Source organism: Hemiscyllium ocellatum, chromosome 43 (assembly GCF_020745735.1).
Source record: "Hemiscyllium ocellatum isolate sHemOce1 chromosome 43, sHemOce1.pat.X.cur, whole genome shotgun sequence".
NCBI lineage: Eukaryota > Metazoa > Chordata > Chondrichthyes > Orectolobiformes > Hemiscylliidae > Hemiscyllium > Hemiscyllium ocellatum.
Window position 1 is genome coordinate 12,619,334 of NC_083443.1, and position 26,486 is coordinate 12,645,819.

A 26,486-nucleotide genomic window follows, 5' to 3' on the forward strand; every position below is an offset into this window, starting at 1 on the left:
TCAGAAAATAATTTGACAATGATCTTTTATCTTTCAAGGTAAAGGTTATCTGAATTAAGATTCCTGATAGAACTCTGAATTAGGCAAAGTAGAACTAGTTCAAGTCTATAAAGAACTTCATAAAAAGGCCGAGAAGAGATATTTTAATTTAAGTGTTATGTACAGGCCAACAGTGTCAGGGAATCACTGTTGCTCTCTGTACTGAGGTAAAAACAATGACTGCAGATGCTGGAAACCAGATTCTGGATCCTTTATTCCTGATGAAGGGCTTTTGCCCGAAATGTCGATTTCGCTGCTCGTTGGATGCTGCCTGAACTGCTGTGCTCTTCCAGCACCACTGATCCAGCTCTCTGTACTGAGCACAATGAAATACATCTTTACTGCGCTGTTAGGTACAAGCTGTCCAACGTCTATGTAAACCATCCCTGATCCTAGGCAACACCAAGGACATTCTGTTCAGTTGGCATCAAGTCGTTGCTTGCTTATTCCCAAACGTCATCCCCCTGGTGTGCTGATCAATATTTATCCTTCAATCAACGTAAAGAGAAAGACATTATTTGGTCATTATCTCATTGCTGTTTGAGGTAAAGTCAGCTGCTGCATTTCTTATATTACAAAAGTCAATTTATCTGAACTTTAATGCATGTAAATTGCTTTGCAATTTCCTGTGTTCATGAAAGGGAATATATTCTTGCACATTTTTCATTTGTCTTGGCTCCTAACTCTTGACATTGTTTGATATCAGTTTCCCATCAACCCAAACTCAAATGGTGTCCAAAACTAAGCCAAGCTTCACATTTCCTAATGGAAGGGTTTTCTTACCCCTGAAATACTGTCCACCTCTGCCTTTATCTTCATCACGCAGTTTCCATTTTTGCCAGGCTCCCCCAATCCAATCAACTCCAAACTCCAGTGCCAGAGACAGAGGTGGATTTGCTTTGCCACTGGACATAATCCAGAAATATGTGAATTGCATGACTGCAGTTGGAGAATTTGAAATTAGTTTTAAAAGTCTGGAAACACATTTACTGATTCATCCCAAACAACTGCAAAGCTGTCAGACTATAGGGGAGAAAAAAATCATCAGAGACCTTGTAATGACCGATTTGTGATTCCAGTCCATCATCGTGCCCCCTGAAGTAGCTGATAAAACTCAGTCAGGCATGAAGGTTGGCAAATAATTCTTTGCTTGCCAGTGATGGACAATCAAATCGCGTGAATGTGGAGATGGTGACAGATTACTCACTGTCAAAGCGCCAAGTGAAACTCTTTACTTGAGAAATAAATTTCCCTGTACCGCAAGGACTACATTGAAGCTTAGACAGGGGTTCACCTGCATCTCTTCCAACCTAGTTTAATGCATCAGGTGCTCCTGGTGTAGTCTTCTCTGCACTGGGGAGACCAAACGCAAACTTAGGGAATGGTTCATGGAGCATCGCAGCCGGGTCTGCGGGGACCGACCAGATCTCACAGTCACCACCCATTTCAATTCCCTGAACCACTCCCTTTCTGACGTGACCATCCTTGGTCTCCTCCATTGCCGAGACGAACCACAGCGCAAATTGGAGGAACAACTCCTCATCTTCCGCCTGGTCACCCTATAGTCCGGAGGACTCAACATTTCAAAAAACCTCCCTCCCATCCCCCGTCTCCCTTCCCAGCCCTTTCCCCTCCCTTCCACTGCTCCCTACCACCAACCAGATTCATTCGTCCCATTGGCCAAGCAGGCATACCCTCTACCTGTCTTCAATTATTACCACTTCACTACCCTGCCCCTGGCCCCGCCGCTTCCCTTACACCCACCCCCCGTCCTGAAGAAGAGTTACACCTGAAATGTTGACTTCTCCACCTCCTGATGCTGCCTGGCCTACTGTATTCTTCCAGCCTCTTGCCTGCCTATTTTGGATTCTAGCATCTGCAGTTTTTTTCTCTCTTTTCAATGCTCCTGGCATGAAAGATTTTCAAAGAAGCTGGAGCAGTGCATGTTGGCTGCTAAGCCTTCTCAACCGACGCGGAGTGTAATTTAACATTCTTTCTGTGATTTGGGTGAGCTGTACTCAGAATCAGAGAATTGCTATGATGTAGAAGGCCATTCAGCCCATCATATCTACATGAACTCTCAGAATGAGCATTCTGTGTCCTGTAACCCTGCACATTATTTCTTTAAAAATATCAGATACTACCCACTAGAATGTCCCAAGTGAATCAGTCTTCATCACAATTCCAGGCAGTGCATTCCAAATCTTAACTAACTGCTGCATGAACACTTTTTTTTCTGACTTTGCATTTGCTTCCTTTGCAAACTTCTTTACATCTGTGTCCTTTTACTCAAAATACTTATACAATTATGAAGAGTTTTGTCCTATTGACTCTGTGCAAACCACTCATGATTTTGAAAACCGCTATCAAATCTCCTCTTAACTTGCTTATCTTCAAGGAAAACTGTTCCAACTAATCGTCATAACTGAACCTTCTCATCCCTGGAACCATTCTCATAAATCTACAATTTTCGATATAGTTTTCCCTCAGCCCAAGGTCCCCACAATCTTTGTTGTGTGTGGTACTGGCAAGGCTGACATTTTATTTTGCCATTTATTAATTGCCTGAATTAGTGGCTTTGTCAGCTATTTCAGAGGGCAGGTAACAGTGTACCACTTTGATGTAGACTTGAGTTACAAGCAAGTCATTAAAAGTACAGATTACCTTTTCACAAGCTTTGTGGGCATTTTGACTGGACGCCTTCATGTTTCCAAATTTTCCACAAATTATCTTAAGTTTGCACATTGTGGCATAGGATTTGCAGTTGTGGTCCAGTGATGCAAGTCCATGATCATACTCTGCATTGGACAGACTCTGGTACTTTGAAGGTTCTCCTGCTCTCAGTGTTAGGACAGGAGAATCAAGCTATTTCAGAATTTTCTCTAGAATTTCAATTATAGTACTTCTGATGAGTTTTCCTAGACAGGATAAACTGCAAATTACAGTAACAGGTATGACTAGTGTTCGCTGTTGCTAGAAAGGCATGGCAGATGTAGCTTTACAGCTAATTTACATTGAAGAGAGACTGTGCATAGGAGTAGTCACATCGGCTTCACCAAAATGACTTATGCTTGAAGCACAAAACTTGACTAGACAAAGACTTATACTCTAGAAACGTAGTGTCAGCACCAAGACTGCACAAAGAAACATTTGAGGGGGGGGGAACATCATCCTTAGAAAAGACAATGGAGTAAAGACATTAGATAATGACTAAATGTGATAGCTAGTGTCTGAATAACAATTAGGTTTGAAATATTTTTTTCCAGTCAGGAGAGGTAACTAAAATGACCAAATAATGGGAGATAAGTAATAAAGATGCAAAACTACACATGGCAGTCAGGTAGCAGGTTTCTTCTGTTTGAGGTGGGAATACTGAATAACTTCCAAAATGTGTCGATGGTAGTCATGATTTGGAGATGCCAATGTTGGACGGAGGTGTACAAAGTTAAAAATCACACAACACCAGGTGATAGTCCAACAGGTTTAACTGAAAGCACTAGCTTTGCCATTTCAAAGGGATAAATACAGGGAAGTCTTGGTAAGGTAGCGCAGAGAGGCTTCACCAGGCTGATTCCAGGTATGAAGGAACTATCTTATCAGTACAGATTGAATAGGTTGAACCTGTACACTGGTGTTTAGAAGACTAAGTGGTGACCTTATTGAAACATACAAGATTCTTAGGGGACTTGACAGGTAGATGCAGACAGATTGTTTCCCTTTCTGGGAGAGCTTAGGACCTGAAGGAACAATCTCAGAATAAGGGGTTGCCCTTTTAAGACAAGAGATGAGGAGTCATAATGTTAGTTTGCCCTCTCTCCATGGATGCTGTCTGACCCACTGTGATCTCCAGCATTTGTTGTTTCCAATTAAACCTGTTGGACTATCACCTGGGATTGTGTGATTTTTTAACTTTACAAAATGTGAGTCACCTCTGGTGCTGCCCAAAGTGAGTAGCTACATACAAGAAATACCTAGAATTAGTGCCCATCAACAAGGTGTCCAATTGGTGCAGTTTTCTTAATTTTACCAACCATTCAATATTTTAAGAGTTAAAATGAATCTCATGCATATTTTTATCAAATATTTTCTTTATCTGTTGTCAGTATAACAGGTGAGCATAATGCAACTACTTTGATAGTCTGTTGATTAATGGTTTATGGATTTTGTTTTGTAAGTGCTAATTCATTTCACTTATGTTAAAGTTATCTTGACTAAATGGAGCTGACAATCATAAGATGAGAGTGCAAAAAAGTGAAATAAAGATCTTGCTTGCAGATAGGTCAGGATTATTGTGATATGTGATCAAATTTTTAAAAATAATCAAGTTAAATTCATATTTCTTTCAAGGAAATTTGCTATTCTGAACTACACAGAAATCACAGAACAGAAATTGCCCAACTGAGCCAACTGCTAATGCTCCGCATGTCTCCTCCCATTCTATCTATTACATCTCAGCCTATCTTTTTATTCTCCTTTCCCTCGTGTAGAAGCACAGAACACGAACTGCACAGAAGGTGGCCATTCAGCCCATCATAGCCATACTGGTTCTCTGCAGCAGTAACTCAGCTATTCCAACTTATCTGTCACTTTGTACTTGTCTTATTTCTTTTTGAAAGGCTCTAATCTAGGCTTTTCATTTGAGATGCCTCATTTCAACTGTGTATGTATGGGTGTGTGCACGCATGCGCAAAAGTGAACAAATTTCAGAAAGATAATGATAAACATGCATTTAAAAATTATGATACAATCAATCGATAATTTAAGTAAACAAGTAATTAATACAAATAACCACTAAAACCAAGTGAAACAGCTTACTAGTAAAACCTTGTTTTCCCTTACTAGTTAAAAAACAGAGCAAGGAAGAAGCAGACTACATCCCCAGTGTTGATTATTAGAGAAGGGAACTGGGGCTGAACTAAGGAGTAACACTGACCTTGCTTCGCCATTTCAAAGGGATAAATACAGGGAAGTCTTGGTAAGGTAGCGCAGAGAGGCTTCACCAGGCTGATCCCAGGTATGAAGGAACTATCTTATCAGTACAGATTGAATAGGTTGAACCTGTACACTGGTGTTTAGAAGACTAAGTAGTGACCTTATTGAAACATACAAGATTCTTAGGGGACTTGACAGGTTAGATGCAGACAGATTGTTTCCCTTTCTGGGAGAGCTTAGGACCTGAAGGAACAATCTCAGAATAAGGGGTTGCCCTTTTAAGACAAGAGATGAGGAGTCATAATGTTAGTTTGCCCTCTCTCCATGGATGCTGTCTGACCCACTGTGATCTCCAGCATTTGTTGTTTTCAGTATAGATTCCAGCAGCTGCAGTAATTTGCTCTTACAAGAATTGCTTCTTTCAGGGCTGTTTGAATCTGTGGAATTATTTACCGCAAAGAGTTTCGGAGGTTGAGTCATTAAATAAATCCAAGGTCAAAATAGTCAGATTTTTAATCAGTAAAGGAATCAGGATTGGAACAGGTTGTAGATAACTGGAACTATTAAACGGCTTTACCATTGGCTGTTATGTGAATTTAATTATGCTGAATCATTCAGGTTTGCTAAGAGCTAAGATTGAAGGAAATCAGTAACTGCTGTCTGTACCAAATAAGGATGAAACATTTCGCACACAGATAATCCTAAATAAGGCATACACTTGGCAGAGCCCTGTGTACAAAGCAGCCTAGGAGACCCCTGATTTTTCAGCAGGATTTGAAAGAATAACACTGCAAGAGGTACTCTACATCAGGAGGTGCAGTGAAGATGTTGAGAAGAGTTCCAGCCTGGCCAGCTGCCAATTCTCCTGGGTAATAATACTTGGGGTGAGTCACAGAATCTGGGACAATGAAAGACAGTGAGTGCGATATCTCGAGTAGTTAAAAGCATTTGTTCTTCATTTCAGTATGTAATAAATTAAGTTTTACAGACTTTTGAGAGTCACTGCTGTATCTTTGTCTATGTATATACTGGTGTCTCTCGAGACAGGCAACATAGGAAATTGGAGCTGAGGATTGTCAGATCAGCAATGACCTCACTGAATGGCATAGAAGACTCAACGGGCTGAATGGCCTACTTCTGTTCTTAAGTCTATTGGAGTGGCAAACACTCCAAAATGATCTTGGCAGAGGTCATAATGAAAGTGGAGGGTTGGATGTAGTTGCCTTTTAGTCTAGGATTTCCTAATCTCCCAGTTTGTTTTCTAGGAGGTTTTCTTTAAGGGAGGATGGGAAGGAGGAGGGAAAAAGGTGTAGATGCCTGGCTTACTCAGTTTCAGCGTTCGGACATAAACTCAGTTCTCGTCTCACAACCTCCCTCCTACACAGCTTCACTCCCATACTCTCCCTCTCTCTCACTCAAACACATGCTGAACACAACTGGAAGGCCTGCTTTGGCTTTTTAACTGCAGCCCTTCAGGGGCCAGTGCCCACAAGGTCTTGCCTGACTCCCAACTCATTGCTCAATTCTGAAACAATTTCCGCGCCCAGTTTGACAAAGTCAAGCCCCAATCTCATTGCTTCACCCACCTAGTAGGAACCCTGTCTCTAGCAGTCTGCCCCAGTGACTGCAGGCTCACTGCCATTTTGTGAGTCCAGTGCTCAGGCTGAAATGAAAGCAGAGATAACAGTAGAAATTGCTGGAAAAAACTCAGCGGGTCTGGCAGCATCTGGTGGAGACAAAGCAAAGTTAATGTTTTGGGTCCAGTGACCCTTCTTCAGAACTGTCCGTAGCTCGGAAAAGGTTGATATATATATACTGAAGATGGAGTGGGAAGAAGAGGATATGTGAACAATAGGTGGAGATGGGCCTAGGGAGACAACTGTGCAGACAAAGGAAAGGAAAGATTGGACAGGTAAAGGTCAGTCTAAGAGAATCAATAGTTGCTAATTGGAAAAATATTCACTGAGCTTTGCTGAAGCACTGCATCAAGCTTGAGTCTAAGATGTTGGCTCGGGAACATTGTGTTGAAGTGGCAGGCAACAAGAAGCTCAGGATTATTTCTGAGCACTGAATGCAGATTGGATGCATGTTTTATATGAAGGTAGGAATATTTGCACAGCTTGCAGCTGTTCCACCTAAAAGGCCCATCAGCAGCAAAGGTTTTAGAGAAATGGCCTCAGTTGTAAGGAGCAATTGCTTACAGACTTTTCCACACCCCTCCATGTAGAATCTTGGTTAAGAGTCAGATAGGACTCCTTGGCAGGCTGCATTCTTGCCTTTGGGCCAACTGTTGGACAAATCTATCTGCCTCAACCACTTCCAGTGGTAGTGAATACCACATTCCAAAACCAAGTAAATAAATTACTCCTTAGTTCCTGATTGTATTTATTACTCATTATCCTGTATTTACAGTCCCTATTAACTCTTGTTTCTGAGTAGCTCCAGTATTTCCTGTTTATTTCATAATTGCAATATTTGGAGCAATTTTATTTTCATTCCTGTTGAATTAATATCCCCTATAGGTACATCTCATTTATCTTGTTATTCGAACTGCATACTGCTGCTCTCCTGTAATTCTAGATCCCTTTGCAATTGGAGCCTGTTAAATTTCCTAGAAACCACTAAGTCTTTTGTTAACAAGAGCTTACTCTGATTAAATAAAAACATCAGAACCTATTTGGCTGCTTCCCAGGTCACACAGACCTGCCTTCCCAGCCTCTGGATCCTGTCACTGGTGGTGGTTCCACCCTTCCTTCGCTCACCTAGCTTCTTCCTGACTGGGGTCCTCCTCTCACTATCCTTCCTCCCATTAGTGGTGCTGGTGGCTAGCCTCCATTACTGACCTTAATATCAAGGTTGGTGGGAAGTAGCAACAGAGGGCTACTCATTGGCAGATGATGTGTGACCAATTGCTCCCAACTGATGTGCTGGCAACTCCTGCTCCAAGCTGTAGGTACTGATTATACTGACTAGTACATCAGTTCACATTTAGTGGTGTCAAAATGCCACTTAACTGCCCAATCTGTTGGTTTTCTAATCTCTTTTTGCACTATGGTGTATTCATCCTCAATCCTAGCTATAGCATCCCACCATGCAGCACCTCCCACCCCATCCTGGGTTTGGTGTCAACTGCCAATTTCACTACTGATTAACTTGCTCTTAAGTTCAAATGTAAATTATGGCTGATAGAGAGCCCAACAGAATGGGACTACCATTTTACTTTAACTGAGTTAGCTTGCATGCATATGATTGTCCAAGATGGGTCTGTGCAAGTCAATAAGATTATCTGAGTTCGCAACCTGCATCACACCAGGAAGTTTCCAAATGGTTGGTCAGCATTGCTGTGGTAACTCTGACAACAAAGAAACAAGGAAAACCAAATGTGGAAGATCATGTTCCTGTTTAAGTGTGGAAAATCCAGCAACTCAACTTTTGTTTGTTAAATCACACATTTTAATGAAGCCATTTTGTGAAAACTGAAGGAAAGATCAATAGTAGCGAATTATTATTTAAATAAAAACATCCTGAGTACAACATAATCACAAGTGATCTGGTATATGCAATGGAACGATCAGGCACCAGACCAGAGGGAATGAGCTGCCAGAGGATGTGGTGGAGGCTGGTACAATTGCAACATTTAAGAGGCATCTGGATAGGTATATGAATAGGAAGGGTTTGGAGGGATATGGGCCGGGTGCTGGTAGGTGGGACTAGATTGGGTTGGGATATCTTGTCAGCATGCATGGGTTGGACTGAAGGGTCTGTTTCCATGCTGTACGTCTCTATACTCTAAATAGGCATAAAATCAATACTTTGGCAAACACTTGAAGAATATTTTCCACTATAAAACTTTACACTATACAGCAGAAGAGGCAAATACATGCTTTTCTGACAGGGGCCTATAAACCTTTTACTGAGGGTCAGAAAACTGAATTAGTTTGGAATGAGTTGTTATTAATTTGCATGGCTGGGAAAGCTAGCTTGATAACAACGTCAAGGTTAACAATCCACTCAGCTGGTCCAGTGTGAACAGTGACATCACTGGGACTAGATATCTCAGGACAGCAACGGGCGGCACGGTGGCACAGTGGTTAGCACTGCTGCCTCACAGCGCCAGGGACCTGGGATCAATTCCCGCCTCAGGCGACTGACTGTGTGGAGCTTGCATGTTCTCCCCGTGTCTGCGTGGGTTTCCTCCGGGTGCTCCGGTTTCCTCCCACAGTCCAAAGATGTGCGGGTCAGGTGAATTGGCCATGCTAAATTGCCCGTAGTGTTAGGTAAGGGATATAAGTAGGGGTATGGGTGGGTTGCGCTTCGGCGGGTCGGTGTGGACTTGTTGGGCCAAAAGGGCCTGTTTCCACACTGTAGGTAATCTAATCTAAAAAAAAGACAGGAGGTCAGGTTGTGGGTGACTTGGACGGCCACAGTCACAATTCAGGCTGTTCCTCATGTTCCACTGGTAGAATAAGTGATCACAGCTTTCCCTGCCCATCCTCAGCGGGTTGAGGTCGTCCAAACTTTCTGTGGACCTTCGTAACCTGGGACTAGACCATTCGGACCAGTCACTGTGTAGCACTGGGGCAGGGATGTTGTCAGTTTACATGGCATGCAGTGTGTTGCAGTAGGGACTTAGAGATTTCAGACCAATGCATGGATTTTGATTTTAAGGTCCCGTGACAGTGAGAATGCTACCTAGCTGACAGTTGGTGATCTACCTTGAGTTGGATGTTTTTGCAGACATCAGACACTTCAATATATGTTACAGGAAGTTATGCAAGCTGTGTTGGTCTCAATCTCTTTTAATCCTCATGAATTCCTGGAGATGGATATCTCCCATGTTATTGTGGTGGCTCCTGAACCATATAGTATAGCGATAAAATGCCATTGGTGTACTAGGGTGAGTGAAACAGTTCCTGGAGCACTGGCTCTGCTGTCCCAGGTGGTAGTAAACAGTGTATAAATCAGATTCATACTGGTCTTGACCTTGGCCCCTTAGAGGTATGGCCACCAAATCATCACTTAATACTGTATAGAGTCCTAATATTCATATAATAAAAACCCAGATACAAGCAGAAACATTTAGAGAAAGTATTAGAACTAAGAAACTACTGTTATAGAAGAAGATTGAACAGGTTGGGATTCCTCTCTTAAGAAACAAAAAGGCTGAAATGTGACCTATTTGAGATATTTGAAATTGTGAATGGGGTGGACAGGAATTATTTATGGGAGAAGCCAAAACTAGTGACCTTAAATACAAGACAGTGAGTAATAAATACAATCATGGAATAAGGAGTAGTTTATTACTCAGTGGTTAGAATGTGGTACTCATTATCACAGGAAGTCATTGAGGCAATTGGGTTAGAAGAAATTAAACAAGTACACAGGGTGAGAGAAGGCATACCAGTTGAATTACTCCTCCAGACAGCCATTATGAACATATTGGGCCAACTGGCCTCCTTTTGTACTGCAACCATTCTATGGTTATCAAAGATTAATTTATGATCAAAAGTGATCGTGAGATATTTTGTCGCTGGAACACAGTTGAGTTATTGGTCACAGAACCGGATACTAAGTTCTTCCCAGAACTTCAAATTATTCAGGTAGAAATATGAAAGCACAGTCTGGGCAGCATTTCGTGGACGTCTCTACTTCTGATGTAGGATTTCTGGTAAGGAGACAGCAGCCTTCAACTAGCCCTCCTGTTAAATTAAGTTTTCTAACCTGAAAACCTGCAAACTATTGCTGTCAAGATGGTAAGCTAACTCAGAAACTGGGATCCTCCACTCAAGCAGCTAAAAACCTACTGGAAGACACTGAGTGATATATACCAGAAAGGCCCTGCTTTAAATCACTGCTCTGGTGGCATTAAACGATACATTGATTTCAATTATTTACTGGAGGAAGGTTTGAAAACAATGCTTAATGGTTAACTCGACACCATTGCACTTTGACATGGGTCAGGCAAGACTAGGCTTAATTGTGCCAACTCAATTACTCAAATAGCATGCATTATTCTTGTTTGTCTGGTCTCAGAGATGATGTTTTGAGGAAAGTATCATTATTCTCATGAAACACAGTTCAAAATAATTTAAATGATTTAAGAAGACAGGGGATAAACCATCTTAAAAATGATGTGGAGGTGCCGGTGTTGGACTGGGGTGGACAAAGTTAAAAATCACACAACGCCAGGTTATAGTCCAACAGGCTTATTTGGAAGTACAAGCTTTCAGAGTGCTGCTCCTTTATCAGGTAGTTAGTGGGGCAGGATCATAGGACACAGATTTTATAGGAAAAGATCAAAGTGCATACAGCTGAGGCAATGTATTGAACAAATCTAGATTGCTGTTAAGTCTTTAATCACTAGAATGAGGTTGCAGGTTTTGATTCATTAATATGTAAATCCCAGAACTTTCAAGTCACATTCCTGAGATAATTTAAGGTTTTATAAAAAGAAAGGTGACATCTCAGCTCAGACAATACATTAAAGAGTCTGTCTGTATCCCAGCCTGGTTCTATTTCAAAGTAGGAATTGATAAGATGTCACATGGACTGACTGCCTACATGATTTTTGAACAAAATAGAATGGGTGTACAAATACAAACCTGCAAATGCAAATTCACTCCATATAGTGAACGTGCGGGTGTGTGTGAGGGAATGAGAGAGAGAGAGAGAGAGAGAGAGAGAGTGTGTGTGTGTGTGTGTGTGCATGCACGCATGTTTGATAGAGTGCGTGCGGGAGTATATGCCTATGACAGGGTGTGCGCGTGTGTTTGTGTGTGTGTGAATGTCTGGGAGAGAGAGTATGTATGAGAGACGGTCTGTGTGAGTGCATAAATGTGATTGTGTGTAACAGTGTGTGTGTGTGTGTGTGCGTGTGTGTATGAGAGAACTGTATAGTGTACTGGGGTCACCTGTAGTGTGACATGAACCCAAGATCCCGGTTGAGGCAATCCTCATGGGTACTGAACTTGGTTATCAACCTCTGCTTGGCCACTTTGCATTGTTGCGTATCCCGAAGTCTGCTTTAGAGGATGGTCACTCGAAGATCCCAGTCGAAATGTCCCTGACCGCTGCAGTGTTCCCTGACTGGGAGGGAACATCCCTGTCTGGCGAATTGTTGCGCAGTGTCCATTCATTGGTTATCATAGCGTCTACTTGGTCTCGCCAATGTACCATGCCTTGGGGCATCCTTGCCTGCAGCTTATGAGATAGATGACATGGCTGAGTCACTTGAGTGCCTGCTGCGCAAGTCTTGGGTGGTATCCTGTTCTTATGAGGGCATCCTTCAGGTATCCTCGTGTTCCTCCACATCTGAACAGAGCCTGTGTATATGTCTGGCTTGTCTGTAGGGGGTGGCTGTTTTAATATGTTTAGGGTGGAAGCTAGAGATGTGCAACATCATGAGATTATCCATGGGCTTGCGGTAGAGTGAAACACTGAGGTGCCCATCCTTGATGGAGATGAGTGCGTCCACAAATGAGACAGATATTAAATAGTAGTCTATGGTAAGTCTGATGGTGGGATGAAATTTGTTGATATCATTGTGTAGTTGTTTCAGTGACTCCTCGCCATGGATCCAGAGGAATAAAATGTCATCACTATTTCTGGTGTATAGTATTGATCGGAGGTCCTGTGTAGCAAAAAAAGTCTTGTACGAACTTGTTGGCATATATGGGGTGCACATTTGGTCCCTACAGCTGTTCCGTGTGCCTGGATGAAGAACTGGTTGTCAAAGGTGAAGACGTTGTGGTTGAGGATAAAGCCGATGAGTTGTAGGATGGTGCTCGGAGATTAGCAATTGTTGGTATTGAATGCTGAGGCTGTTGCAGTCATGCCGTCTTTGTGAGGATGCTGGTGTAGAGTGCTGAAATGTTCATTGTGACAAGGAATGGTCCATGGGTGCTGAGTCTCTGTAAGAAATCTGTAGTGTCACGACAGAAGCTGAGGGTCCCCTGGGTTCAAGATACCCTTGACATAGCCAGAGAGGTTCTCACACAGGGTTCCATTGCCTGATAATGATGGGATGTCCAGGTTTGTTGGTTTTGTGTATCTTTGAAAGGCAGACTTCAGAAGACTCCAATCTCACACCTCTAATGTATTGTCTAAGCTGAGATGTCACCTTTTTTGATAGGTTATCTTGGAAATATGATTTAAAAGTAGTTCTGGGATTTACATATTAATGAATCACAAGCTGCAACCTCATTTCAAGTGATTAAAAACTGCAATCTAAATTTGTTCAATATATTGCGTCAGCTGAATGACACTTTGATCTTTTAATATAAATTGTGTCCTATGATCCTGCCCTAATAGCTATCTGACAAAGGAGCAGTACTTTGAAAGCTTGTACTTCCAAATAAATCTGTTGGGACTATAACCTGGTGTGTGTGATTTTTAACTAGGTTAAAAGTGAACACATGGTATAATACAGGTGTATTCACCTTTCGATGAGACTGTAAACCAAAGTCCTGTCTCCCCTCTCAAGTGGATGTTAAAGATTATATGGTATTCTTCAATGAAGAAGAGAACAGTCATCCTCCATGTACACTTATCAACATCACAGATTACCTGCTCATTATCACACCTGTCCTTTTAAAATATCCCTTCTCACCATCCAAGGGCTCAAAAAATCCGTCATGGTGAAATAGCTATTTTCCTGTATATCTTTCAAATCAGTGTCCTGTTTTTGTTATTTACAATGTGGTCTTCTCTACAGTGGCGAAAATCTTAAAAGTAAGCTGGGTGATTGCTTTGCAGCAAATTGCCTTTCAATCCAGAAGTGCAATCCTACATTTCCAATTGTCTGTGATTACAATTCTTCATCTTGTTCCTATTCTAGGACTTTTTTGTCTTTGATTGCCTGTCGTGTGGTAATGAAGATCTAACCAAGCTTAAGGAACAGCACAGCATCTTTAAGCTTGGCATTTTAAATCCTTCTGGATTCAACGAAGTGAGTTCAACAATTGCAGATCTTAACATACGCTCATAGTTAGTTTCCTTTTTCCAAGCTAGTTTAATTTCTTAGTATCTTTTTTCCCTCTTGTTTGCTTTCCAATGATTCTGTAAATGAGAACTCCTTAAGGTACATAATTTTATTCCCTTACTAAGAGTCATAGAGGTCTACAGCGTAGAAACAGGCCCTTTTGCCCAACTTGCCCAAGCCAGTCAGTTTTCACAATCAAACTAGTGACATTTGCCTGCATTTGATCTATATCCCTCGATATCTATCCCTTGTTCCAATACTACCTTTTTTGCTCCATGAACTCTTCTGTCATTTACTCTCTCCTGTCTTCCATCCTATTAGAGACTTTCCCTTTTGTTCTTTTTTCCACCTTCTCCCCTTTCAGTTTCTATTATATTTCAAACTTCTCCCAGTTCTGATGAAAATTAATTGAGCTGATACATTAACTGTTTTTCTCTCTCCATACATACTACCAGTTCTGTTTAGTATTACTCACATCTTCTTTATTTTTGTTGCTGCTTATGGGACCTTGCTGCGTGCCATTCCTCCTTCATTACATTTCTACTTTTAAAGTGCCTTTGGACCTCCTAACGTTGCGAAAGACACTACATTAATGTAACATTTATTTTTGTATTGCCTAGGGTCAGAGTTTTTCAGGCAAAATTAATCTGTGTACCTTACAAGCATTGCATTCAAGTATTTAAGTTGTGCAAGTGCTTCAATTGCTCAGTAAAAGGTCTATGGTTCATGCTTTACCTGTTGTCACCTTGATCGATTTCACCAAGTTTTTCCACAAACTCACTGAATTTCATCTCTTCCCTCCTAGACTTTGGCTCGAAATTCTTGAAGTTAACCATTTTCTTTTCATCATAGTACAAGAACTTGTGCGTTTTGGCAACATAAACAGAAAAGTCCCCATCTCCAATATTCTCCTGCAAGTATTCCAGGTCCCATTTCAGTGCTGGGTACACAAGGTTGGTATCTGTTAGCACTACCGGCTCCTGGAATAGAAAAACACCAACAGCACAATGTAGATTTCACTGAAGCAGATGTGCAAATTATACATTATTAACCCTTTACCCATTTCGGTGCCATCTCTGCAAAACAAGCGTACTGAAGAAAAATTTGTTGTCACTCCAAAATGTACCAAGGATTCTTCATAATGAAAGGTGTTGTTTGTTTGTTCTAACATGCAACAACTTGTTGTCTGAAACACATCACCTTATAACACAGGTAGTAACAATATGGCAAAACAGGATGAAAGAAGAACTTACATTAATGCACAATATCAACAAAATGACAGTGAGGAGTGCAATAATTGTGGATGCTAACAAATCACTCCCAACTAACCAGCAACATAAAGGAGATGATTTGTGACACACTGAATGTAAGGTAACACAAAGTTATCTTGTTGCAATTTACAAATTCTTAAAGGCTTAGACAGGGCAGATTCAGGAAGAATGTTGAGAAGTCTAGAAACAGGGGATACTGCATCAGAATATGGGACAAGCCATTTAAACTAAGGTGAAGAGGAATTTCTTCACTCAGAAAGCAGCACATCTTTGGACTTCTCCACTTCAGCAGGCCATGGTGCTCAATCATTGAGAATACTCGAGGCAGAGATCAACACAGATTTATGAATTCTAATAACATCAAGAATATAAAGTCATAGAGCTGTACAGCATGGAAGCAGACCCTTCAACCCAACTCATTCATGCCAACCAGATATCCTAAACTAATCTCGTTCTGTTGGACTCAAGAGTCTGTTTCCATGGTGTACATCTCTATAACTATTTGGCCCATATCACTTTAAACCCTTCCTATTCATGTGCTTTTTAAATGTTGTAATTGTACCAGCCTCCACCACTTCCTCTGGCAACTCATTCCATACACATACCACCCTCTGTGTGAAAAGGTTGCCCCTTAGATTCCTTTAAAATCTTTCTCTTCTCACCTTGAACCTATGCCCTCTTGTTTTGGAGTTTTGGACTCACCCACCCCAGGGAAAAGATTTTGTCTATTCCTCCTATTCCATGTCCCTCATGATTTTATAAAGCTCTGTAAGGTTAACCCTCAGCCTCCGACACTCCAGGAAAAATAGCCTCAGCCTATTCAGCCTCTCCCTATAATTCAAATCCGCCAACCCTGGCAACATTCTTGTAAATCTTTCTGAACCCTTTCAAGTCTCACAACATCCTTTCTATAAAAGGCTCCTGTATTCAATGCACTGACCAATAAAGGTAAGCTTATCAAATGCCTTCTTCACTATCCTGTCTACATGCCACTCCACTTTTAAGGAACTATGAACCTGCATTATTCAGCCATCCTCCCCAGGACCTTACCATTAAGTATATTAGTCCTGCCCTGATTTGCCTTTCCAAAATGCCACACCTCACATTATCTAAATTAAACTCTATTTGCCACTCCTTGGCCCACTGACCCACCTGAAGGAAATTGAAGGGAAAGTTAGAACAAGGGAAATCAAGAAAGACAACTGTATCAATGAAGCAGAAAACTCAAAAAGGGATCATGCTGTAAGGTTGAGTGAAATAGGAGTTGATGGGAAGGGTGAGGGCAGTAACAAATTAAAAATACTATATATGAATGCACGAAGCATTAGAAATAAGAAGAATGAGATTGAGGCTGTTTTGGAGTCCCATTGCGCTTTGAAGTGACTTTCTTCGCTGTCCACTATACCTCCAATTTTGGTGTAAATGGGGTCCATGGATTGAAGGTTGTCTTCCACCATGTACACAACCTTCTGCAGTTCCTTACAGTCCCGGGCAGAGTAATTGCCCTCCTAGGCCTTTATTCACCCGGATAGTATGCTTTCTATGATGCATCTGTAAACATCGGTGAGGGTCGTTATGGAAATGCCGAATTTGCTAAGCCACCTGAGGAAGAAGAGGCATTGTTGTGCTTTCTTGTTTGTTGTATCTATGTGGGAAGTCCAGGACAGGTTGCTGGTTATTCTCACTCCTAGTAACTTGACACTCTCAAGCCTCCCAATCTCTGCTCTGTTGATGCAGATGGAGTGCGTTCTCCTTCTTTCTTTTTGAAATCAGTGATTTTTTTTTGTTTTGCTGACATTGAGACAGAGGTTGTTATTTTGCACCACGCTACTAAGCCCTCTGTCTCCTTTGTGTATTCTCTCATCGTTATTTGATATCCGGATCCTACCACGGTGGTGTCGTCAGCAAACTTGCAGAAGCTGTTCGTTCGGATTTTGGTTACACAGTCATGGGTGAATGGGGAGTAGAGTAAGGGGCTGAGAATGCATCCTCAGTCGGGTGGGGGGGGGGGCTCCGGTGTTGAGTGTTATTTTAGAGGAGGTGCAATTGCCTATCTTCACTGATAAGGTGATTGGTCAGGAAACTGAGGATCCATCCTGAAGAGGGAGGAACCATGAGCTCGGTCTCTGAGTTTTGAGATCAGTCTGGAGTGGATAAAGGTTTTGAAGGCAAAGCTGTAGTCGAATAGCAGGAGTCTGACATAGATATCCTTGTTGTCCAGATGTGCCAGGGATGTGTGCAGGGCCAGGGAAATGGCGTCCATTGCAAACCTATTACGTCGTTAAGGGCCAGGACTTTATTTCTGGCTGGGCCTTTAATGGGCACCACTACAAAGCATGTGTGTGCCCAGAGCCTCTCAAACCAAAATGTACAACATGGCACTATTGAAGGACGTAGGGCAGAAATCAACTCAATCCTCCAACCCCTTATCAATCACACAGCCACGAGTGAAATTTTTCTTCCAACATAAATACGTTTCATTTTTTAAGAGTGACAAGGTCCAGAGACCTGCTTTAGCTTTTTTTTTGAAAAAAGGTGTCCACATCTAAATGTTTAAAAAATATTTGGTTAGTCATGGTAAAATAAATGTAAAAAAATCACTCGAACTGGACTTGGCGAAACACTGTGGCCATAGTTTTCAAATGTGCATTCTGATTTACCTGTCACACCATGTATTGAAATATTCAGTTACTACTTTGTTGGTTTGATTATAGGTGTTAACTGATTTTGTTTCAGTGAGAGTGAAGAATCCAGCTGATGGCAACATAAAACATCCTCTTCTGATTGCTTGAAGCCTTTAGGTTAGATTTGTCAACTGTGGCCGTGTGTATTCCAGGAGGTATCACCCATACAAACTCCTGTCTCTAAACATTCAAACCCAAAACTCCTGCATTGGTCAATAACATGTCCGTCATTGTGCTGCTCTGCCTTCACTAACCAATCCGCAAATTAATAGCAACACAGTATTCCAAGATGTTGGAAAGGCACAGGTTTCATTTTTTTGGGGAGTGGGAGTTTTCAGGTGCTTCTTTTTTCTTTCTCACAACTAATTTACGAAGTGAAGCATTTACATACTAACATTACCTTCTTTCTGTATTTGTGTTGACACATGAGGTATTTGGAATTAGAATAAATAACCATCACCCTTCCATTAAATTTAAAACTACAACGCATAAGGAGAGCATTCATCTGCTGGACTCCACAGAATTTAAAATGGCACAAAGACAACACAGCTGCCAACAAAAAATATTTGTCAAAATAATTGGCACACTTCAACACACAAATAGCCATCTCTCTAAACCTTCCTGAAGAAGGGCTTATGCCCGAAACGTCGAGTCTCCTGCTCCTTGGATGCTGCCTGACCTGCTGGGCTTTTCCAGCATCTGCAGTCCTCACTTTCTCCTATCACTCTAAATACACCTGCCACAGACTATCATAAGTACGCAAAACTGGAAGATTTTAACTAGGCAATTACTACTACTACGACCCATCTCAGATCTCAATATCAGATTTACAACAGACAAGTACCACAGTGTTCATGACAACAGCTTTCACAACGTTTTCCCAAATAGTAATTCCTGGACATTTGCAGCCTGAAAGTAGAGATTTAATTCAATACTGCAACACTCTCATGTTTTCCAGGTTAGACAAATATTTCTTTCATTGGCCGACTTAAAACTGTTTTCACTCATCCTTTCACTCAGTCCCATTGGGGCCTCCCTTTCTCCCAGCCTCTTTGTAGCCTCCTCCACCACAATGTTCTTACAGTCTCCTTCTCTCACCAGATCCCATCTTCGTCCCTTAGCCGTTTTGCAGCCTCCTTCTCCCCTCCCACCAACCCCCCTTGCAGGATTTTTCTTTTCAACTGGACCTGGCAAAAGCCAACCCCCTTCTGGTTCAGGAACCTGTGCCCGTGGGAGGGGGTGCAGCCAGCACTGGACTGCATTATCGAGAATGTATCTTGGCTGTCTGAGCCAACGGTTGTGGTGGCTTAGGTTCTGGCTCCAGCACAATAGATTCTCGTGAGCTGAAATATTGTCCCTGGATGGACCAACTGCATGCTTATTTATGAGTACATTGAGACTGTTGAGTGAGAGGTAGTGACATCTGAGCTTGCTTAAAGCTACAGGCCTTGGTAATAAGCAGTGCATGTGCATCCCTCTCCTGGTGTCTGATCCAATGATAAGACAATGTTCCTTGAACTTCCCTTAAGCTTCACTGGTCAAGGATAGAAATTTAAGTGAGAGTCCAAAATAGCAAATTAGAGCATCAAGCAAATAGGGAACTCGGATCATGTTTGCAGGCTAAAATACATTCCACAAAGCACTCACCCAATCTCTGGATGGTCTCCCCAATGAAGAGTAGTGAATACACTATATCAGTTAGCACAGTTGGCCAGACAGCTGGTTTGCAACAAAGGATGATGCTATAAGTACAGGTTCATTTCTTGGACTGGCTGAGATTAACTTGAAGGTCCCACCTTCTCAACCTCATCCCTTTCCATAGGTATGGTGACCCTCAGGTTAAACTCACCACCTCATCCCTCTCTAATGAGAGAGAAGCCTTATGGTACTCTGGGATTATATAGAGTCATAGAGATGCACAACATGGAAACAGATCCCTCCAAACCCCTCCTATTCATAAACCCATCCAAATGCCTTTTAAATGTTGCAATTGTACCAGCCTTCACCACATCCTCTGGTAGCTCATTCCACACAAGTACCACCCTCTGCGTGAAAGTTGCCCCTTCGGTCCCTTTTATATCTTTCCCCTCTATACCCTAAACCTATGCCTTCTAGGTCTGGACTCCCTTACCCCAGGGAAAAGACTTTTGGTTATTTATCCTATCCATGCCCCTCATGATTTTGTAAACCTCTATAAGGACACCCCTCTATAAGGAAAACAGCCCCACCTGTTCAGCCTCTTAATATAGCTCAAATCCTCCAATCCTGGTGGCTTTTTTTAAATATTAAATTTATTTGTCCTCTTCCCTTGCCCTTTCATTAACCAACATCTTTCTGCTTAAGTGTTTAAGAGTCCACTGAACTTGAAATATCAACTGTTTCTCCCTCCACAGATAAGGCAAAGCCTCCTGACTTTGTCCAGTACTTTCTACCTTTACTTTATATTAAGAAGTGAATAATGCTTTTCTTTATTCAATTGGATGATCATCGACTGTTAAACAGACATCACCCCCTTCTCCAGTTCTATATTTTCATGCAAATAATTGTACTTTTCAAAATTATTTTAATTATAATTGCCTCAATTGATCCTTCTCCATTGTAATGTTGTCTGGAGATAATGTATAATTCCTGAAGACCCCAGGTATGTCATGACAGTACTTGTTATGCGCAAATATTTTGTTTTATTCATTCATTGGGTGAGGACCCCATTGGCTAGGAGTCTGGAGTCAAACATGGCTAAGTAAGGATGGCAGTAGCTTCCTTCCATTAAGGACGTTAGTGAACCAGGATTGTTCAGGATATCTGTGGATTTCAAATTTCGCCATCTGTCGATGGTGGGATTCAAACCTGGGTCTCCCGACTGTGAAAATAACACTAGGCCATCACTTCCCCTACCACAATTTCACTTACAAAGACAGATTAGATTGACTAGCATTGTTTTCCTCAGAGCAAAGGAGACTGGGCAGTAGGTCGGGCATGATTAAGATGTACAGGGGCATAGACAGGAAGAATGCTTCCTCTTGGTGGAGGGATCATTGACCATAGAGTTAAGGTAAGGGGCAGGAGGTTTAGTGGGAATGTTAGCAAAATACTTTTCAGCCAGAAAACGGTGAGAATCTGCAACTCGTTGCCTATAATGGTGGTGGAGGCAGAAATCCTCATATCAGTTAACAAGTGTTTAGATGTAGACTTGCAATGCCAGAGAATACAAGGCTATGGACAATATGGGACTTGAAGAGTGAGATGGTTGTGTTTCACTGGTGCAGAGTCAATGGGCCGACCATTTTACTCTCTGTCGTAGATCATTATTAACCTCTTCAGCCTTCTTCTCTCCAAGAAAAACTATTCCAAACTCTCCAATTTACCCTTCTAGCTAGTTTTTCATCCCTGGAACCATTCTCATAAGTGTCCTCTGCATTCTCTCCAATGTGCTCCCATCCTTCGTCGAATGAAATAGCATAGAATACTACAGCTCAAGTCCTACACAAGTTCAGTACAATCTCCCTATTGTTGTACTGTTAATGAAGGTGAGATATGGAGGTGCCGGTGTTGGACTGGGTGGACAAAGTTAAAAACCAAACAACACCAGGTTATAGTCCAACAGCTTTATTGGGATGTACTAGCTTTCGGAGCATTGCTCCTTCATCATGTAACTAGTGGAGCAGGATAATAAGACAGAATTTATAGCAAAGGATCAGAGCGCAAAGCAATTAAAATGATATACTGAAAAAATATAGATTGCTGTAAAGTCTCTCATCTTTTAGAATGGGTTGCAGGTTTCGGTTCATCGGCTGAGAACACTGAATACTTTATTATCTGTCTTTACCTATCCTGCCATCCATAATGATTTATACACGTTTACACGTTTCATAGTGTCCCGCAAAGCTCTTTGTACTAAATGTACTGAATCTCTCACACTCATCGACCCTAAACTTTGTCTACCAACTTATTCAGCCACTGCATCAACTTATCAATATCCTTTTAAGTTACACACTGCAGTCCTCACACTGGGTATGAATGTGCTAGGTCTGCGCTTAAAATTTTCAAGAACAAAAGGTGAACTAAAACTTAGTTACGCAGTTACGCTCGTGTGCAGCGACATGGCGAAGATGAAGCAGCACCCAGCTCAGGTTTTATGTACATTGGTATCTTCAGTAAACAGTATGTACCATTCAAAGCGAACCATCCAGGTCATGGTTAAATATAGAAAGATATTCGCTTACTCGCTATATTATTGCGGTTAATAACATAGAAGCACGACAGAAATTGTAGCTACAATGCAATTATTACTGTAAACAAGTACTGCATTCACTTGCACGCCTATGCTTTCGGTTTCACATCATGTTACAATCGCGGTTCTAACAGCGAGTGACAGCAGCGACTTGTCAGCGGCCGGTGTTGCCGCGAGGTGCCGCTGTCTCAGCTCAGTGCTGACACCAAGTAGCACCCAGAGCCTACGTGACTGGAACAACGTACACAGCGACATGGAAGGGGGAAGGGGGTCAGGCTGTTGCTCAAAAACACCGCAACTTGGAGGGGGAAGGGAGAGAGAAGCCACTCATTTTGGCACTGTTTCAACATCACCTCAGCCCAGAGAAACACTTATGCAGCACTGCTGATAGTTAAGCATCTTCCCTCCTCCCCAGACCCAGGTAGAGACACAGTCAATGCAGCATTGCTAATAGTTCAGCATCACTTGGATTAGCACCTTAAATATTCACTCCCTGCACCACCGATGTACAGAGTGGCAGAAGTCTGTAAATTATATGAAATGCATGGCAGAAAATCATCCATTTATCAGTCAAAATGACAAGGGCAGCAGATGCAAATGAGGTGCCCCCACCTGCAAGCCTCCTTCAAACTTCATACCATCCTCACTTGGGAACTATATCACTGTTCCTTCACTGTTGATGCATCAAAATGTTGGAATTCCTTGCCTCCTGGGTCTACCTATACCACTGGACTACAGGGGTTCAAAAAGGCAGCCTACCGTCACCTTCTCAAGGGGAAATCAGGGTTCAATAACAGAGGCTGGCCTAGCCAGCAGTGCTCACATAACATGGACATAGAATCCCTACAGTGTAGAAACAGGCTCTTCAGCCCAGAAATTTCCACACTGACCCTGCTTAAATTAGATTACCTACAGTGTGGAAGCAGGCCCTTCGGCCCGACAAGTCCACACTGACCCTCCGAAGAGCAACTCACCCAGACCCATTTCCCTACATTTACCCCTTCACCTAACACTACGGGCAATTTAGCATGACCAATCCATCTAACCTGCACATCTTTGAATTGTGGGAGGAAACCGGAGTACCTGGAGGAAACCCACACAGGGAGAATGAGTAAACTCCACATGGACAGTCACCCAAAGCTGGAATCGAACCTGGATCCCTGGCGCTGTGAGGCAGCAGTGCTAACCACTGAGCCACCATGCCACCCCAAACATTCCATATAACAATTTTTAAGAGTCCCTACCCGACCCATGAATATTCAATGTAGCATTGCTAACAGCACGTCATACAAAGGCAAACATACAAATCAGGGGCAGCAGTAGGTCATTTGACCTTTAAAAGTGCTCTCCATTTGTGGCCAACTGTATATTCCTACCAACTTTCTTAATAATCTCTGACTCTCTTATTATTTACTTAAGGAGATATTTCTGAATACTTCGAGTACATTTCTACTGTAAAGAAAAATTCTAAGAGGAGGACCCACCAGCTGCGATTAACTAAGGAGATTAATCAAAATATCAAACTTAAGAAAATGCATACCATTGTGCAAGATGAGTGGCAGACCAGATGACTGGTCAGAATGCAAAAACAAAACAGTACAGCACAGGAATAGTCTCTTCTGCTCAACATGTCTGTGCCAACCACGATGCCATTCGAAAGTAATCTCATCTATCTGCATTTGGTCTGTATCCCTTTCTTCCCTACTTGTTCATGTTTCTGTCTAAATGACTCTTAAATGTTGCTACTGGATCTGTTCCTATGACCTCACCTACCACTTTTGCATAAAAAAACTTGCACATTTCTTTAAATATTCCCCCTTCCAATTTAAACCTATACTCCCTCGTATTTGACATTTCCATCCTGAGAAAAAAACACTCCAGCTGGTAAAGAACGATGAAAGGATTAATCAGGCAAAAGAAATTACAGCAAGTTAGTGAGATATGTAATACAATAAGAATGTCCATATAAAATATATTATGGCTGCTGTGCTACAAAGGCACAGTTGTGATGCAACCTCACATTATAGAGAAATCGTGCTTTAGTAACAGTGCTTGAAGTTTCAGCGATGTAATCATGTTATAGCCAACACACGTTTTAAATGATTGTGCTTGAAACAGTGTCCCAATTCATCAATCGCGTGACAGCAAATTCACCTTAATGAAACTTGTACTATAGCAGAATGACCTATATGCCCAGTGAGTTCATTGGCCATAACTGGACAAGCTGCAAGAAGCATCTGTGCATCACCATACCATGACCATGCTCTGTATACTATGGGATCATCACCAGAGATGGGAAGAGGAATGCCTGCCCTTTCCAGTTGCTGACCAAACCTCTCCAGTTGTATCAAGCTGCCGCACTTCCCACTGTGAGCTGTAGGAGTGGGCCTGCTTGGAGCTAGGTAGTGTCTCTCTCCCGCAACCCCACTCCATTATTTGCACTTGGAGCAGCAGCATTTCCTTCCAACACCTCTGTGATGTTGGATCATAACAGAGCACTGTTGTTAGGTCAAAATCCCAGATTTCCCAGCTGAACACATCGTCAGTCTACTGCAGCAGTTCAAGACAGCAGCTCACCACCACCTTCTCAAGGGCAACTAGGGACAGGCAATAAGTGCTGGCCAAGCTAGCAACACCCACATCCCATGAATAAAAAAAAATTCTTTAGTGCCACTTCATGATGGTATTCACTATAAACACGACGGTAATGGTTTTTCTTTTACAGAGATTTAAGAAGGATTAAATTAAAATCTGCGCTTGTCCTCTACGGAAAGAAAACGTGTAGTAAATAGTAGATGAAAAGGATAAGACAGATGAAATTTAGAAATAGTTTGCTTCTCTCTTCAGCGGACAGGATTCAAAACCATTCCAGTAATATTTGTAAATCAGCAGGTGAAAGGGGGAGAGGAACTTGGTGAAATTACAACCAGTGGGGAAGTGGTATTGAGCAAACTGATAGAACAGAGTGCTGACAAGTCCCTTGGTCCTGATTTTCTTTATCTTAGGCTCTCAGGCAAGGTGAGAAAATCAATTATTAAGCCTATAGTTGGGCACTTAGAAAAACACAAGGCAATTGGGAAGACTCAGCATTGTTTCATCAAAGGGAAATCATATTCAATCAATTGTTGAGTCCTTTGAAAGAACACTGTGGAGAAAAGGAGCCTAAAGACATACTGTATTCAGATTCACAGAAGGCATTTGATAAGGTGCAACAGAAAAGGGTTATTGGGAGTATAAAAGCTCAAGGTGTGGAGGGTAACATATTATCATGGACAGAAGAATGGCTGGCAGGCTGCAAAAACGTCATTTTACATAAATGGGTCTTTGGCAAAATGTGAAAAGTGGAGAACAGCATTAGTCTCTGTCATAGCCTCAACTTTCTATTAATGACAGCATCATTGAATATCATAGTCATAGTTTGAATATTTTTACACCAAAGATAGACAGATTCTTGTTAAGCAAGGTAATAGAAGATAATCAGGAGAATTCAAATATGAAATTCAAATTCTTATCAATTACTTTGACTCTATGATTTAGATGAGGGGAGCAAGGGCATGATATCTGAACACGCTCTCTCACGTGCACTCACTCTCATACATACACTCACATGCACACATTAACTCTTTTTCATGAATGTGCAAACACATTTAAGTCTATGGGTGAATTTGTATTTGCAAACTTATATTTGCAGATACATTCTATTTTGCTCAAAAAATGCACAATCTGCAGGCAGTCAATACATGTAATATTTTGTAAATTCCACTTTGGAAATAGAACCAGTGTGACTCAAAATTGGGATACAGCCAGACTGTAACCTCACACCTTTAATGCATTGTCTGCGCTGAGATGTCACATTTTGTTATAAAACCTTAAGTTATCTTGAGAAGGTGACTTAAAAGAAGCTCTGGTATTTACATATTAATTAACCGAAACCTACAACCCATTCTAAAAGGTGAAAGACTGAACAACAATCTAGGTTTGTTCAACATATCATTTCTATTGCATGACACTGTAATCCTTTGCTATAAATTCTGTGTCTTACGATCTTATGCTCTACAACCACCTGAAGAAGGAGCGCACTCCTAAAGCTAGTGCTTCCAATAAACCTGTTGGACTATACCCTGGTGTTGTGTGATTTTTAACTTTGTCCACCCCAGTCCAACACCAGCTCCTTAACATCTCAGTTATGCAAGACATTTGTGAGGCCACAACTTGAACATAATGTACAGTTTTGTTCTAATTATTTAGAGAAGGATGTAAATGCACTGGAGTTGGTTCAGAGGAAGTTTAATAGATTTATACCTGGAATGAGCAGGTTGTCTTATGAGGAAAGAGTAGACACAGATTGG

At 41.7% G+C, this 26,486-nt stretch overlaps 1 protein-coding gene across 2 annotated transcripts in view; it reads right to left on the reverse strand.

Annotated features, from left to right (window-relative positions):
- hif1an (hypoxia inducible factor 1 subunit alpha inhibitor) overlaps positions 1–26,486 on the reverse strand; it is a 124,708-nt gene that overhangs the window by 18,063 nt on the left and 80,159 nt on the right. For both annotated transcript variants that reach the window (XM_060854420.1, XM_060854419.1), the window contains exon 2: positions 14,687–14,931. In XM_060854420.1, the coding sequence (XP_060710403.1) occupies positions 14,687–14,931 (245 nt within the window). The remainder of the gene's footprint in view (positions 1–14,686; positions 14,932–26,486) is intronic.